The sequence below is a fragment of the Triticum dicoccoides genome, chromosome 6B (assembly GCF_002162155.2).
Source record: "Triticum dicoccoides isolate Atlit2015 ecotype Zavitan chromosome 6B, WEW_v2.0, whole genome shotgun sequence".
In the NCBI taxonomy this organism is placed as follows: Eukaryota; Viridiplantae; Streptophyta; class Magnoliopsida; order Poales; family Poaceae; genus Triticum; species Triticum dicoccoides.
In genome coordinates this window covers 704,045,785-704,061,911 of record NC_041391.1, presented here as the reverse complement: position 1 = coordinate 704,061,911, position 16,127 = coordinate 704,045,785, and the positions used below count along the sequence as shown (strand labels likewise).

Here is a 16,127-nt window from a genome sequence, read left to right as displayed (position 1 = left end):
TCTGGTTGGTGTCCCCTTGGAGGTTGATGGTGCCACACTTCATCGCCCCGAATATGTGCGTGTGAAAATCGGTTGCAGGAATGTGGATGAGATCCCACCTGTAGCTGAGGCAGTGCTGGGGGATCACTTCTTTGATTTTTTTTCTATGAGCTGGATCAGGTGCTGGTGAGGGACCCTGATCGTAAGAAAACAACAGTAAATGTTACTTCTGAACCTGCAAATCATACGTTTAAAAAGATGAAAATGCAAGCTAATGGGAACATGGAGGGGGGATCTTCCTCACATGTTGCTGGTACGGGCATTGGCTCTCAGTATACAGGCCAGGATAGGCAACAGGACTCCCTGGAAGATGAGGGTTCAGACGAATCTCTCGATAACACTCTCCTGATTGATACTCTGGTCATGGAACACGACGAGGCAGAGAAAATGAAGGGAAAAAGTGATCTACCCTATAGTAAACACTCTACTCTTGAAAATGTAAGTGTTTCCCCTCTGATGAATTCGACTAAGTCTCCTGAATGTTGTTCTGTCCCGAGCAAAATGAACAAATCCTATGCTGATACGGTCAAAAATGGTGCATCTATGCAATCCCTGCAGGAGAAAGGAGCCTTCGAGGGGAAGGGGCCAAGCAAATACACTGTCCAGTCTCCTGATTCATCATTGGACAATGAGAATGAGGTGATTCCCACCACCACCCCCTTCTTGTTACGGAGGAGAATCTTCACTTCAGTTTGTGCAACGCCCAGACTAACCTGATGCGGATTGATGAAAAGGCAACTGTTGTGGCCAAGAAGTGCAATCTGGAAGGTAATAACAATGCTAGTAATACTTTTTATGTTCTATCTGATCCTGAGTTAATTTTACGTGTTGTTAAAATGGGTGTCGATATTCCTGACATAGATTTTGCGTGCATAGATATCCTGCATGAGCTTGAAAAATCTCGAGTTAATGCTTTGAATAGTAATCGGGATAACACCCAGGATGATAGCAGGAATGATAGTTTGTTCTTAATCAACGCCAAAGGAGATAAAACGCCTTTAAATTTGGAATTGGGGGATGAGGGGAATCCTGACACTGATTTTAATGAATTTACCCTGGTTAAATCTAGAAAGAGAAAACCTAGGAAACCTGTGGTGAATGTTAATAGACCTGTCACTAGAAGTCAGAGAGACGGGGATATATCACTGGTCAAAGTGGGTAACCATGTTCAGCTTCCTAACAAGGTTACCAGGGGGAGAAAGCACAGTATGGTTGTTAAATGAGTGGGATCTTTTGGAATTGTAGAGGGGCAGGGGAAAAAGGGATGTCCTCCTGCCTCTCAGATCTTATTAAGGACTACTCCCTGGATTTCCTGGCACTGCAGGAAATGATGAAAAAGGAGTTCCATAAGAGCTACTTTAGGAAGATCGATCCCTGTGATGTTTTTGCTTGGTGTTGGATCCCCTCGAGAGGCAAGTCTGGTGGTATCCTTTGTGGGATTAAGAAAGAAAAATATGAAATTATCTCCTGGAAAGTGGGTAAGTACATCTTACAAGCCACTATGCACGATGTTGAGAGAGATAGTATCTGGGCTCTGGTGGTTGTTTATGGAGTGGCCCAGGAGGAGCTCAAGGATGATTTCCTTGTTGAATTGGCATCCTTTTGCTCGCACATTGATGTTCCCTATATGATAGGTGGTGACTTTAACATCTTGAGGAGGTGTGATGACAAGAATAAAAACATGAGGCATAATCCCTTTGTTGACAAATTCAACTTTGTGATCAATGCGGTTAATCTTAGAGAAATCCACTTATCTGGGGGCAAGTACACCTGGTCTAATCACCAGGCCCATCCCACCCTAGAGAAGCTAGACAGGGTGCTTATGAGCTTTTCCTGGGAAGAGCTATTCCCTCTAGTTTCAGTTCGGAAACTTGTTAGAGACATATCTGATCACAATCCCCTCCTCCTCTCCTTGAATTCTGGCAAGCCAGAACCCCCTAAGAAGAAAGAGTTTCGTTTTGATATTAGTTGGCTGAGCAATGAGAAGTTCTTGCCTAAGGCCAGAGAAATCTGGGAGCAGCCGGTTAACTCGAATGATCCTATTGACACCCTTAATATCAAGCTGAAACGTTGTAAGAAATATTTTAAGGGCTGGGGGTCCCATGTTTTTGGACACGAGAGGAAAAGGAAGAAAGAGATCCGTAAAGAGCTTGAGGAGATTGAAAAGCTGGAGGAAGATGGCATAGTTGATGCCGAGTCCTATTGCCGTAGAGCCTCACTCTTGGATGAGCTCAATGTTATCCTGACAAGTGAAGAGCTTTTCAGATTGCAGCAGTCTAGAGAGCGATGGCTGTTGAAAGGTGATCAGAACACTGCATACTATCATCGCATTGCGAATGGTAGAAGACGTAAGAATACTATACAGTCCTTCACTAATGGGGATAATGTGATCGAGGGTACGAAAAATTTGCTTGACCATGCTACCACTTATTATAAAGAGTTGTTTGGGGAAGCACCAGGCAACCTTTTCCACCTTTCTCCTGATACCTGGGGGAACATGAGAAGTTGAACGATCAAGACAATGATTGTTTGATTCGTCCTTTCTCTGAGGCAGAGGTTAAGGCAGCCTTGTTTAGTATGGATAGCAATAGAGCCCCTGGGCCTGATAACATCCCAGCAGAATTTTATAAAGCATGCTGGGACTTTGTTAAGGCAGATATCATGCGCATATTTGAGGCCTTCCATGCTGGCACGTTGGATGTTGCCCGATTAAACTATGGTGTAATTACACTGATTCCTAAAATGGCAGGGGCCAAGAAAATTCAGCAATTCCGCCCCATTTGCCTCCTCCACTGTCCCTATAAACTACTCCCTCCGTTCCAGAATATAAGGTGTATTGGTTTCCGTGCAAGTCAACCATTTGAATGTTTGACCAAGCTTATAGAATAAAATAACAACATCTGCATTACCTAGTAGATAAAATATGAAACTAATTTTCATGATGAATCAAATGATATAAATTTCTTATTGTGAATGTTGATAATTTTTTCTAAAAACTCGGTCAAACTTGCACTCGTTTGACTTTTCAAAAAACAAATACACCTTATATAAAGGAACGGAGGGAGTAATTACCAAGGTGTTGGATAACCATGTTGCGATCTATGCGGATAAGATGATCAGCCGCCACCAAAATGCCTTCATTAAAAATAGAAACATCATGGATGGAATTCTGTCTTTGCATGAGGTATTGCATCATGCTCACAGCAAGGGGAAAGTTGGTGTGGTCCTAAAACTTGATTTTGAAAAAGCATACGATAAAATCAACTAGGATTTCCTCCTGGAGTGTCATAAGATGAGGGGTTTTAATGATAAATGGTGTGGATGGATTAAAAAGATCCTGAATAATGGCACGGTGAGCATCAAGATGAATAATGAGACTGGGCCTTATTTTGTAAGTCGCAAAGGGGTTCGCCAGGGCGATCCCCACTCACCTTTCTTGTTCAATCTAGCGGTTGAATGCCTCTCGAAGATGATTTTCAATGCTCAAAAGGAAAAATTGATTACTGGCTTGGCTCCTGACCTTATTGAGGGGGGAGTTGCCGTGTTGCAATACGCAGATGATACGGTGCTATGTTTTGAGCATGACACATCTGCTGCAATCAATCTCAAATTAATTCTTTACATGTTTGAGCTTATGTCAGGCTTGAAAATTAATTACCTTAAGAGCGAAATTCTATGTGTGGGGGGTGATGACAATATCCTTAGTCACTATGTAGAGCTCTTCAACTGCCAAGTTGGTCATTTCCCTATGCGTTACTTGGGAGTACATGTTAGTTTCTCCTCCTTAAGATGTCTTGAGTGGATATTTGTTGATGATAAATTTGGCAAAAGCTGTGAGGCCTGGATAGGCAATGCTGCTTCATCAGGTGGCAGACTGACGTTGCTGAACTCCTCCTTGTCCAGTATAGTCTATTACTATATGGCTATGTTCCTTCTCCCTAAAACTTTCATTGAAATATTGGACAAGAGGAGATGTCGATTTTTTCTGGCAAAGTTGGGAGGGACGAAAAAGATATCACCTAGTCCGTTGGACCAGAGTATGCCAATCCAAAGACAAGGGTGGACTGGGTGTGAAGGACTTACGCAAACAAAATATCAGCCTGCTGGTGAAATGGTGGTGGAAGCTTGATACCGAACATGGTCTTTGGCAAGATATAGTTAAGGCTAAATACTTGAAAAGAGATACGGTTGCCACGGTGAAGAGCAAGTTTAATGATTCTCCTATTTGGAAAGATATTATGAAAGTTAAAGAATATTACATGAGGGGCGGAATTATTCAGGTTAACTCGGGGGACGTGGCACAAGTTTGGGAGGACTTCATGAATGGTATGCCTCCTATGCGGATTCAATACCCGCAGCTGTTTAGCATCTGTAATATTCCTAAGATTACGGTTGACAAGCTGGGGGGTATGGAGACCGGCGACATGTTTCGCAGAAGGCTAACACCCCCCCCCCCCTCGAGAGCATGTGGAATGAGATGCGCACAACTATGATGGGTGCCATCTCATCTACAGAGCCAGACCAGGTTGGCTGGGCACCTGGGCCTAAGCGTCGTTTCACTACTAAATCCATGTACAAACTCCTTGAAAGAAATCTTGCAGGATGTAACTATCGGTGGATCTGGAAAGCTATAATATTCCCCTTAAGATCAAAATCTTTATGTGGCAGTTATTTCAGGATGCGGTCCTAACTAGAGATGTTATGAAACGGTGAAACTGGCCTGGTAATGCTAAGTGTTCTTTTTGTGCTGCTCGTGAGACGGCACAACACCTATTCTTCCTATGCCCTGTTGCCAGGGTGATGTGGCGATCGGTGGGAGCGGTCCTGGGCACTGATCTCTGTCCTAATAACCTTTGGCAGTATTACACTTGGTGTTACATTTATCTCCCTGATGGTGCTAAATTCTATACTTTCGGTCTCGCTGCCATTTGTTGGGCAATTTGGAACAATTGTAACAGAGCAACCTTTGAGTTTAAGCTTCCTAAAACTCCTTTTGAGATTGTCTTTTCTGCGTGTGTCTTTATCACCTACTGGGCAGGTCTCCTGAAGGGAGCAGACCGTGAGGTGATGGAGCGTGGAGCAGAGATGCTGAGGCGCAGGACAAGCAACATGATGATGATCTGCGCAACTGCGACTGAGGACTCGACGACTACTGGATAGATCACGTCTCCAACCTCCAGCCAGCTCATGAAGGCAGGAGTGCTTCTGTTGTGTTCTCCTGCATGAGACTGTGGCCGATGGGTCGTGTAGTTTGCTTGATACTTTGCTGTTGTCTGTTAGGTGCTAAGAACTGTAGATGTCGTCGGGTTTTCGCCCCACAGCAGGTGTCTCGTAGGCGAGTTCCTGTGGTGGGTTTCCCGGCGATGCGTTGAACTCGCTTTCCCCTTTTCCGCTTCCTTGCTAGTTCAGCCCGGAGACTTTATATATTTCCGTTATTTGGTTAATGGAAAGGGGTAATGTCCGGTTCAAAAAAAAAGGGGTACCGCTTGAACCAGCGAACGAGCACATGCCGGCCTGTCGAGGGCCCACACGGCTTGGGCTCCGTGAGGCCCATATACTACACACGCCCGGCCCAAAGCCTCGCGAGGCCCATGTACGTCCCGTGCCACGGTAAGAAGAGCCGAGCAGAGAGGCTGCCTCCTCTGTCTGTCCTCTGCTCCGCTCGCCTCTTTCTTTCTTCTCCGGCAAGAAGAAGACGCGCCCCCCCCTCCGTCGCCGGCCGACACGCCATGGCCGCCGGCCGGTTTCTGCCGCTGGCGGGCCGCCGCATCATCGCGGCCCTGTCCCAGCCGTCCGCCCCCTCTTCCCGCGGTAAGCCCCGGCTTCCTCCCCTCCCCCTTCTTGGTCCCCGCCGCTTAAATCCGAGCGCTTTGTCCTCGGGTCGATTGCTCGGGATGCCGCGGCCCCGGTGGTCGGGATTCAGGTCTTCTTGGTTTTGGTTGATGCTGAGAGCCCCCGCCGTGAATGGTTCTGTCGCACTTTGTACTAGGATTTGATTCGATTGGGATTTATTTAGGTCGTGTGGATTGTGAGCGCCGGTGGGTGGGGGCTGAATTCCCTGTGTATGATCCTAGCACTGTGTGCTAGTAGAAATTTAATCTAATTAGGACAGGCCATACTTTCTTTACGCTGTGTTCAAATGATTGATGGCTTAGGATGCTGTAAATCGTAGGCGGCCGACAATCATACTCATAGTCTCAGTTAGTTCATGTTTCTCTGTGGGGAATGAATTCTTACTTGCTGCAAGATTGGCAAATGAATAGCTGAAGCGTTCATCATTTTCATCATATGTATGTATGCATGTCAGCTGTTTGCACTTGTGCAAAACACGAGTTAGCTAATAGCCAACTGAAGCTGAAGCTGGAGCATGTTTTCTCCATGGGGAAATTCACAGTTCCTGCAAGATTGGCAAATAACCTGAAGCATTCTTTTTCTCATTTGATCTTGTGCGTGTCACATGTGTTTTTACTTCTGCAATGCAAATGAGCTGAAGGACTCTTTGTTTCATTTCATCATGTGTGTCACATGTTTTTACTTCTGCGACGCGGATGAGCTAACGGCCAACCGGATACTCCTGTCATTGCAGGAATTTTCTTCCCTTCTACAGCGACCGCAGGCTTGAGGTCCCTCCAGACAATCATCGACGCGAGCAGCAACGCGTCGACTGAGCGTCGCCATCACCCAGAGGATCACAAGACCGACACCCCGCCGCCGCCAGCTTCGGTCCCTGCAGCAGCAGCAGAGTCGAGCTTCAAGGTCAGAGACGCGTCGACCCTGAAGATCTCGCCGAGGCACGACATGGCGATGATCTTCACGTGCAAGGTCTGCGAGACGAGGTCCGTGAAGATGGCCAGCCGGGACTCGTACGACAACGGGGTGGTGGTCGCCCGCTGCGGGGGCTGCAACAACCTGCACCTGATGGCGGACAGGCTCGGCTGGTTTGGCCAGCCGGGGAGCATCGAGGACTTCCTTGCGGAGCAGGGGCAGGACGTGAAGAAAGGCGACACGGATACTCTCAGCTTCACCCTGGAGGACTTGGCCGGGTCTCAGGTCAAATCCAAGGAACCTTCTGGTGAAAATTAGGCCTTACTGCTGTAATATCTCTTGGCCTTCTGGTCCAGCAGCAGCTATAAAACTGTCACCTCCTTACCGAAACTTTGCGAGTTATTCGCTCAGTTTCATGGCTTCTCAAGTGGAGTACAAGCTGTTAAGTTCTAGATTAAAGCTGCAATAGTGAAGTGAATTTTCTGTAGTGGACTACCCACACTCTAGTATTTTGTGCTTTATCCTTTCTTGCCCAAGCATGTTTCCGATCGAGAGAATAAAGATATTGAGATGTGACCTTCTGAACCTCTAGTTTAACTGGAATATTGTGTCATTTTTTTTATGTGCAAGTATGATGATGAATGGTTGCCACTGAATAGAGCTACAAATCCTGACCATGTAGTACAGTACAGCCAGAAACAATTAGACATTTGTACCTCAAATGTTACACTGACTGAAGGCAACAAGTGAAGTGTTCCTCTGACATGTGCTATCATCAGCTAATCTGAAAATGGATAACGCCTCTACATAAAAATTAGGGCATTCCTGACCAGCTGCCTGCTACTCAACATCCTGCTCTTTACATCTCCACAACAACAAAAAGGTAAATCTGTTGTTCTTATCTACACCTCATGCATGCTGTGAAAGACAGAAAGCTCTAACAATTGTACATTTTTCTGTTACGCAGAGAAAGAAAGAATCGATGAACGGATCTATCGACAGAGGGGTCAGTGCTTCTGGAAGACTACCATGCAGAAGAAGGCTACGCAGCGGAAGATCACCCCGTTGGCCACGAGGACCCATAAACAGAGACTCCTGTTGCTGATGTCGTAGCCGTTACTTTGCAGAGAGCCGCACCGTGTTATCAACCACACCCCGGTGTAGCTGCAACCACGAACGAGCAATCGGGTGTTTGGTCAGAGACAATTTTTACTTGCGAGCTCATTTATGTCAGGGAGGAATTTGATGGGAGGCATACGCACTTGTGAGCGTTGGCGATCACGAACGCCTCCAGAGCCCACTTTGTGTAGCAAAGATCAGCTATGATAGTGTCCTTCTGCTGAGTTGCTATCAAGGTGAGAACGACTGGGAGCAGCGCAGACCACTGCAAACAAAAGCATGTATCATGAGCAATGATGAGCAATCTACAAGGGGGTGTCAAGAGCTTTTTTTGATTTCATGGTCATGAAAACACAATTGAGGAATGACAGCATGTTTCAGTACCAGTTGTGCGGAGCCTGGCTGGAAGAAGATGGCGAAGGTGTAGCCGATGCCCGTGACGCAGTACACAAGCGCAACGAGGACGACATAGTTCTCCCAGATGGACGACCTGGGGTTGTTGAAGAAGTAGAACATGGAGAGGTAGACGATGGGCTTGACGATGGTGTTGAAGTGGTCGATGGTGTCCTTGGCCATGAAGTAGGCCAGTGAGCTCATCCCCGAGGCCCTTTCCCTCCAGTAGTATATCTTGTCCAGGGCGAACGATCTTAGGGCTCCGATTTTGCAAAGCAGGGCTGCGTCATGAACGCGGCTTGGCATGAGTGAACCTCGAGAACTGGTCAGCTAGATATGCGGATTCAGGGCTCCCTCGAGAGGAAGAGAAGGCAGGCCAGACTTACAGACGGCGATGACAGTGTAAGTGTACCCAAGCGCTCCAAACGTTTCGTCGCTCACTTTGGCCAGCGTCCCCAGGCATATCCCAGCAAGGCAGAGTATCAGGTAGTCGACAGCCAGTATCCTTGCTTCCCGGAGCCTCTGCTTGCCAACCCTGAAGACATAAACACCGAGATGAACTGGAGAAGAATTCCCCAGGGAATGAGATCTTCAATAATACACAGATGAGAGAGACCTTACCTTCCCAGGAAGTACCTGTACTGCCTAAGGATGCCGGGAGTGTTGCGGTTCGACAGATCTAAGGTTGACTTGTTATAGTCGAACTCATCCTTCTTCTGCATGATGGTGTCCTTGATATTGGCCCACATTTCTGATAGAAAGGATGGGCTTGCGTCCGCGCCAGGAGAAGAAGCGTCTGCGCCTCCTCTGGACGAAGATTCGGATCCGGAGGTGCTCTGCAGCATGTCCCGTGGAACGTCATAGCCGTTGTGCACCATCCATCTGAGCGGCAGGTCCTTGACGGTTACGCCCGCGCTCATGTTTGGCTTCACGATGCCCTCCAAGATGTCGATGTAGTAGTCGGGTGGGTTCACGCGGTCCGGCACGACAATGCCTAGCCCCGAGAAGTATTCTTCAACCTTCTTTACCGGACCGTGGTAGACGGTCATCCCCCCTTTGGCGAGAAGTATCAAGTCATCAAACATTCTGTACAGCGTGTAGCTGAGACAGCAAAGGGCTTTGTTTTAGTCAGGGGGAATTGTAGGCCATGAGGCAAACATATGCCGCTCTGTATTTGAGGTTGAAAGCAAACCTAGGCTGATGAACAACCATGGAGATGTTGACGCCTTCGAGAGCTTCCCGGCGAAGGGCGCGGAGAAGCAGCAGGGAGGATGCACTATCCAAACCTGAAGTCGGCTCATCTAAGATCAACACCGAAGGTTCCATGACCATTTCTACACCGACGTTGACTCTCTTGCGCTGGCCACCGGAGATGCCACGCTGCTCCACCGTCCCGACCAGAGAATCTCGAACTGGCTGCAGCCCCAAAGACTCAATGACCCTCTCCACGACGAGAACCTTTTCGGCTTTCGACATGTCTGCTGCAAGCCTGAGATTCAACAACATACAGTAAGTTCACTTGTGTTAGCTGAAAAGGTAGAGAGATGGCTAACTCTACTTGGGCAAATACCTGCATCTTGCATTGAACCAGAGGTTTTCTTCAACGGTTAGGTTGCCATGGACAATGTCATCTTGGGGAACAAAGCCGATAATCCTCTTGTACGCACGGATCGGCTCGACTTTACCATTGATGAGCACCAAGCCTGATGTGTCACAACCAGTTGCCTTGCCGGCGACAGCGCTCAGAAATGTGGTCTTGCCAGCACCAGATGGGCCCATGACCGCAGCTACGCGGCCAGGCATGAGCTTTCCTGTCACGGACCTCAGGATCTTCTTCTTGCTCCCCGTCAGCGTCAGAGTTAGGTCCTTGAAGGCGACCTCGATGGGCATTCTCGAACCGACTTCGTGCTCTTTGGCCATGCTCACCACACCAGACAAACTCATGTTGTTATCGTTCTCCTCCATCTCCTGTTGAATTGCCTTTTCCTTCTCGATTTGACCGTATGCATACTTGAAAATCTGGCTCCGGCTGTGCATCTGCTTCCCTTTCGGCTTCTTGCCGGTCTTGTCTCCTATTTCCATATTGAATCCTTCGGGCCCGTCTGGGTTCTCCTCGAGGGAGCTCATCATGTCGGGGAGGCTTTCCTTTTTACCAGCCCCATCCGTCCCAACCGGAGGCAGGCCTTTCGATGACATCCCCCCTGGCTGTCCCGGCTTCTGCTTGCGCGAGAAGGTGCGAGACAGTTGTGACTGAAGGCCAGTGCTGGCCTTCTTGGCGACTTCTCTAGCTGTTTTCCACCTCTCGCGAGCCTGCGCCGTCTCTTTCGCATACCTTGCAGCAGCCTCTCGAGATTTTGCTTGCTTTTTCTCACGGTTGGTTAGAAGTTGGCCGGAGAAATTGTAGATGATCAGAAGGACTAGACAAGAGGCAATCTGCGGAGCCGCGGAAAAGAACAGAAGACAAGTGTTAGTTCGACCAAAGCAGCTGTGGCCTCCAAAAGGATAATAACCATGATATCGGTTCGCTTAGTGGCATTACCACTAGCAACATGCCGAAGATCGTGATGTCCTGATTAACAGAGTTTGGCGGACATGCGCTCTTCTTGTAGCATCCTGCAGGGAAGAAGAAAGAAAGCCACATTCAGGACGCGCACAGATCAAGAAGGCTGCGGAGGGTATGGATTCCAACTCCTCTGCAATGAGAAGTAGTTGAGCTTACTGGTTTGCGAAGTCGATCCCTTCCTGCAGTAATACCTGCAAAGGCACACCTGATCCTCTCAGCATCTGAACAGATAAACACCCGAGCAAGCAATCGACTGCGGGAAGAACATGCCCACTAAATATACTACTGGTGCAGGGTATATGATTACGATCAACGGTTGTGATGGAACTACAACTTTGAAACATCAGATAGATAGGATTACCCACTACTACAAGGGAGCTTCTGGGTCGTGCTCGGACAGTAGAATCCAGCCGGGCAGAAAACGTCGTCGGTGCTCATCACATCTGCCCAGTTGTCAGCACTGCCACATGTGTGGTTTGGGTTCCCGGCAGGCGGTTGGTAGTTGTATCTGGAATGCATCTTCAGCATCAAGGAATGATGATGAAACTATCATACTTGCTGTGGGATTTTAGAAGTTGCGAGGGCAGCCGACTTACGGGTCGCAGATGCCCGTAGTCTTGTTCAGGGTGGACAGTGGGCAGTATGCTCCAAGAGGGCAAGCTGCACATGACAGAATCAACACAGAGAGAAATCATCAGTATAACAGTTTCCTCCCAATCAAAAAATTAAATAGCAATTTCCTTTCTGTTTGCATTTGAGTTAGCATAACTGCATATATCCTGAAGTGAAACATTCATTTCGCTTCTTTCTGATCAACTCGGAAATGGAAAATTCTTTTTGTCAGCTGTGATGTTGGCATGGGTTGATGGGAGCTAACTTACGTATCATGCAGGTGAGGGCATGGGGGCAGAAGAAGCCGGGGCAGCAGGCCTGGCAGTCGTCGGCGCGGTAGGGGATGTCCTTGGCGTCCTGGAGGTCGACCTTCTGCTGGCCGGCGCTGCAGGCCCAGCCGGGCTCGCAGCCGTCGATCCAGGAGGAGAGGTTGCAGTTCTTGTTGGGCCTGACGTAGCTCTTCTCCCACCTGGTCTCCTCCCCGCTCTCGATCAGGCTGTTGAAGTAGAACTTCATCTCCGCCGCCGTGCACACCCGCTGGTGCAGGTCACCTGCCACAGAGAACCATGACCTAGATCTTGAAAGGCGGCATTCGTTGATCGAATTGGAAATGGTTTACAAGGAAATGACAATTCAAAATGCTACCATGCAGAACGTAAGAATGTGGATGTGGCTTTATTATTTTTTACCATTGGTCTGCTTCATGCAGTTGTTGAGGAAGGAGGTGTCCTTGGTGAAGTTGAAGGCCGCGTCCCACTCCGAGTCCCTGCATGGGAATCCGAATCGGAGATCACCACACGAGACGAGATCGATCGATCCCACGGGAAAAACGGAGAAGAAGAAGAAGAAGAAGAAGAAGAAGAAGAAGAAGAATGGAGAGGAGGATATGCATGCACGTACGTGTCCTTGATGCAGTAGCCGAGCTGGCTGCGGATGGCGCGGGCGAAGGTGGCGGTGAGGCCCTTGAGGCGCTTGTTGACGATCTCGGCGACGACGGGGTTGCCGACGAGGCCCTTGCCCCCGGCGGCCGAGGCGGCGCCGCCCCCGACCCCGTCCCCGCCGTAGTCGTCGTCCAAGGCGTGCTCCGCGAAGGAGAGCCGCGGGACGACGACGGCGGCGTGCTCCTCGAAGGAGGAGAGCCGCGGGACGACGTTGTAGGCGGGGCTGCCGATGGCGATGGCGCGCGCGGCGGCGGCCGAGGTGAGGAGGAGCAGCGCGGCGGCGAGCTGCTGCCCCGCCACACGGGCCATGGGCTGGGCGGGCGGGCGGAGGGAGGACGCTCGGTGGAGCTGCAGGGTCGGCGCCTTGGGGCCTAGGTGGTAGGCATTGGTGGTGGCTGGCATTGGCGGAGATGGGAGGAGGAGAGAGAGGAGGGGAGCTCGCGGGGCGGTGGTGGTGGAGAGCAGAAATAGGAGCGCGCGAGAAAAGTGGTCGGGACTACGGCCCACGACGCGGGGTCCATTGGACTGGACAGCTATGGGTAGGCCCATTCGGCAGTGCGTTGTTGGGCCTTAATCTGAATACCTGGACCGTTGTTCGGCCTTTTATGAAAGATCAAAGTGTGGTGTCTGTTTGAGAATTCTACTAAGTGTTATGAAAGAGAAATACTTTTTTTAAGTGATGAGAAAGAAAAATGGTTGGCTGAGCCATGGCTATCTGTCGCTTATTTGTGTGGGGATAAGAGCCAATTCTGTAGGCTACTGTAGTTTTATCATGTTTTTAGTCTCACCTAACGCGCTAACGACAAATGCAAAACTCAGACTGCAGTAAAACCGTTAAATAATGATGATGATTGCTAGGTACACTAACGACCATTGTAACACTATGTAAAAACTCTCCTTGTCCTCTCATGCGCGGCAGGATAACCTCGAACCTGGAGGATAATGTACAATGACAGCATTTTGTATTCTGTTGAATGTTTTTTGAGGTGCTTGCTGCTCATTCAGAGCGGTAACAATTTTGTATTTTGTAGCATACAAACAACATTTTGCATTCTGATGGATACAGTAACCCAGTCACTACAAGCTACATGCTACCACCAAATCACTACAAGCTACTGCCTCATGGGGCCCCATGTGGCAGCCCCCACGACGTTCACAACAGTTCAAAAATGGCTCATGAATGATATTGTAGCCAAAGGTTCAAAGGCATCAAACATGATGTTCTTATGAACATTTTCCTGAACATGTGAACATTTTTTAAGTGTTATGAACATTTTTCTAAATGGTATGGACATCTTTTTATGTAATAAACGTTCAAAAAGTTATATGAGCTATTATTTTACATTTGCATTAACATTTTTAAGTGTTATGAACATTTTTTTCCTAAATGCAATGAATGTATTTTTATATGCCATGAACATTTCTAAAAGTGATATGAATATTTTTACATTTTTTCAAGTTTTGTTAAATATCATGAACAATTTTTTAAACCTGTGAACATTTTTGTTAAATGGTACGAATATTTTTTAGAATGTGAAGAACATTTTTTTAAATGGTACGAATATTTTTTTAGAATGTGAAGAACATTTTTTGTCATGAACATTTTATTCAACATGCATGAACACGTTTAGAAGCTGCATGAACAATTTTACAATCCAAAAAGTGTTTGTGAAAATAAAAATAGAAATAGGAAAACTATTAAAAATAAGTTTTCGTGTTATTATCCCCGGCCTATACATCTATCGATACACACAACCATAATAATTTTTCATATACCTCTAAAATACATTTTTTTACCTAATAACATTAGAGAAAAAATAAACAAAAATAGACAAGAGACAAATTGAAAAGATGTAATCATGCGTGCTCCATCGTCTTGCTAAGGGACATAGATGCCCCCGTAGTGTCTGTGTGAGAATGTGATGTCATGAAAGATTGATGGGTTTTTCTTTGGAGGGAACGGAAGACAAATGACTGGTTGAACAATGGTTTAGCTCAAACCATGACCAGTTTTGTAGGCGTAGCTTAGCATGTTTTTAATCTCACCTACCATGCGAACCAATGCAAAACTCAACCTACGGTAAAAATCATGCGAACTAGACCCAAACAATCCTGAGGCCATGAAGCACGAGCAGAAGGACCCCACCGAATCAAATCATGGAAGTTGAGAACTCTCTAGAGAACCCGAAGTTGGTGGTAATTAACATCAATGCCACACACAAAATCCTTGGATCTTGAGAAAATAGAAATTTTAGCATTTTAGACCACCTGCGCGTGTAATGCCAGAAAGGACCACCTCTCAGTGCAATTGGCAAATGTCCGTGTCGGCGGGCCTGATAGGCGACACCAGGGACATGGTAGCCGCCATAGCCCATGGCGGCAGGTGCCATGTCATCACCTCATTCTATTTTCTATTCTGCATCACTCCAAATCCTATGATGCCAAGGGTGCCACCACTGGTTGTGGCGGCAGGCGACACATGTCGCCTGCCAGGCCTGCCGTCACGATAGTTTTGTCATTGCATTGAGAGGTGGACTTTCTGGCATTTCACTCATGCAGGTGGTCTAAAATGCCAAAAATTCGAGAAGGGGAGGGTTGTTACAAGGTTGAATAGATTACTAGATACAACCACTAACATTGTAGTTATATGTAACAATTCGACTTGTCCTCTCATGCATGGAAGTAGAATATCGAACCCGGCAGAGAATGCACTACCACAACATTTTGGCGCTTGACATGTGTGATGTAAAATGTGTAGCCTTGGGAAACCACACAACTCCAATAGTAATACTAAGTTGGATATTTGCAATACTAAGTATTGTGTTTATGCCCTTCACCCTTTTGTTATGAAGTGTTCAGTTCTTTCGGGGCATATGAGAGTTTCTGAATTCTAAACGGGAAGTCGGTGTTCAGATAGTGTCAAGAATTGAGTCAACTGAACCAACTGTACCTTCTTGGTATAATCGAATTTTAGTTGTGTTAATACTTTTGTAATCAGAAATGAAGCCACATATAGTGCAGAATAAGTTTATGCCTGATTTGTACAGGAATACAGGGACATAATATATTTTTTACAACAACAAAAACAGCACAGACGTCCCGTCGACATTGTTCTCGATCTTCAAAGTATGTGGCTCCTACCCCCAAAATATATCAATATGTGAGTGTATACATATGCTTGTGTTCTGAAAAAGGAAAAGCAATGACTGCTTCAGAAAATAGGAAAGTGAGTGAAAAAGACAAGTGGTCCTTCAGTTGATCGTCCCTTACTATGGCATCAAGAGAGATGTTCATGCAAGCATCGCACAAAGCAACATCTTCTTACATCTTGTAGTTGACGCAATTTGAGCCTTCCTCATTATTTTACTGTCGAGCTCCTTGGCAAGGAATGAAAGGATGGAGACATGCATTTTGTAGTGTGTTTTTTAAAAAAAGGTAGACCCTCAAGTGATGAAGTTGGTGGTGAAGAAGGTTGAGCGTCACGATTTCCATAGGGTGCAAGACCGCCGATGAAAGACCTCCAATCCATGGGTGGAAAGCGGCCCAATTTCATGAACACAAAGCATTGATGACTGGGATAAAGAGGTGAATGCGTAGGGGACGAGTCTTACATGGGAGATGAGAGATCACTAGCGCGACAATTGAGAGGGGTTAGAGGGCAGAGGCCGTCGATGAAACAATAAAGGTTTGGTATG

At 47.2% G+C, this 16,127-nt stretch overlaps 2 protein-coding genes across 2 annotated transcripts; one reads left to right on the top strand and one right to left on the bottom strand.

Moving 5' to 3' along the window:
- Positions 1–5,684: 5,684 nt before the first annotated feature.
- On the top strand, positions 5,685–7,417 carry LOC119324714 (DNL-type zinc finger protein-like). The gene is made up of 2 exons (XM_037598489.1): positions 5,685–5,850; positions 6,626–7,417. Exons 1-2 carry the CDS (start codon positions 5,769–5,771, stop codon positions 7,120–7,122), a joined length of 579 nt encoding a protein of 192 aa, XP_037454386.1. The 5' UTR covers positions 5,685–5,768; the 3' UTR covers positions 7,123–7,417.
- Positions 7,418–7,506: 89 nt separating this feature from the next.
- Positions 7,507–12,834, bottom strand: LOC119321559 (ABC transporter G family member 28-like). The gene is made up of 14 exons (XM_037595189.1): positions 12,392–12,834; positions 12,181–12,257; positions 11,761–12,042; positions 11,476–11,539; positions 11,241–11,387; positions 11,036–11,070; positions 10,856–10,929; positions 9,887–10,749; positions 9,509–9,805; positions 8,938–9,417; positions 8,703–8,851; positions 8,308–8,597; positions 8,067–8,188; positions 7,507–7,968 (listed from the first exon to the last, which is right to left on the bottom strand). The coding sequence occupies exons 1-14, from the start codon at positions 12,832–12,834 to the stop codon at positions 7,812–7,814; spliced, it is 3,480 nt and encodes a 1,159-aa protein (XP_037451086.1). The 3' UTR covers positions 7,507–7,811.
- Between the last annotated feature and the right edge of the window lie 3,293 nt (positions 12,835–16,127).

Coding starts and splice junctions, on each gene's coding strand:
- LOC119324714 (XM_037598489.1), top strand. CDS start 5,769: ATGGCCGCCGGCCGGTTTCTGCCGCTGGCGGGCCGCCGCATCATCGCG. Junction 5,851..6,625: donor GTCCGCCCCCTCTTCCCGCG/GTAAGCCCCGGC, acceptor CTGTCATTGCAG/GAATTTTCTTCCCTTCTACA.
- LOC119321559 (XM_037595189.1), bottom strand. CDS start 12,834: ATGCCAGCCACCACCAATGCCTACCACCTAGGCCCCAAGGCGCCGACC. Junction 12,258..12,391: donor GGCTACTGCATCAAGGACAC/GTACGTGCATGC, acceptor ATTCCCATGCAG/GGACTCGGAGTGGGACGCGG. Junction 8,189..8,307: donor AGCCAGGCTCCGCACAACTG/GTACTGAAACAT, acceptor TTTTGTTTGCAG/TGGTCTGCGCTGCTCCCAGT.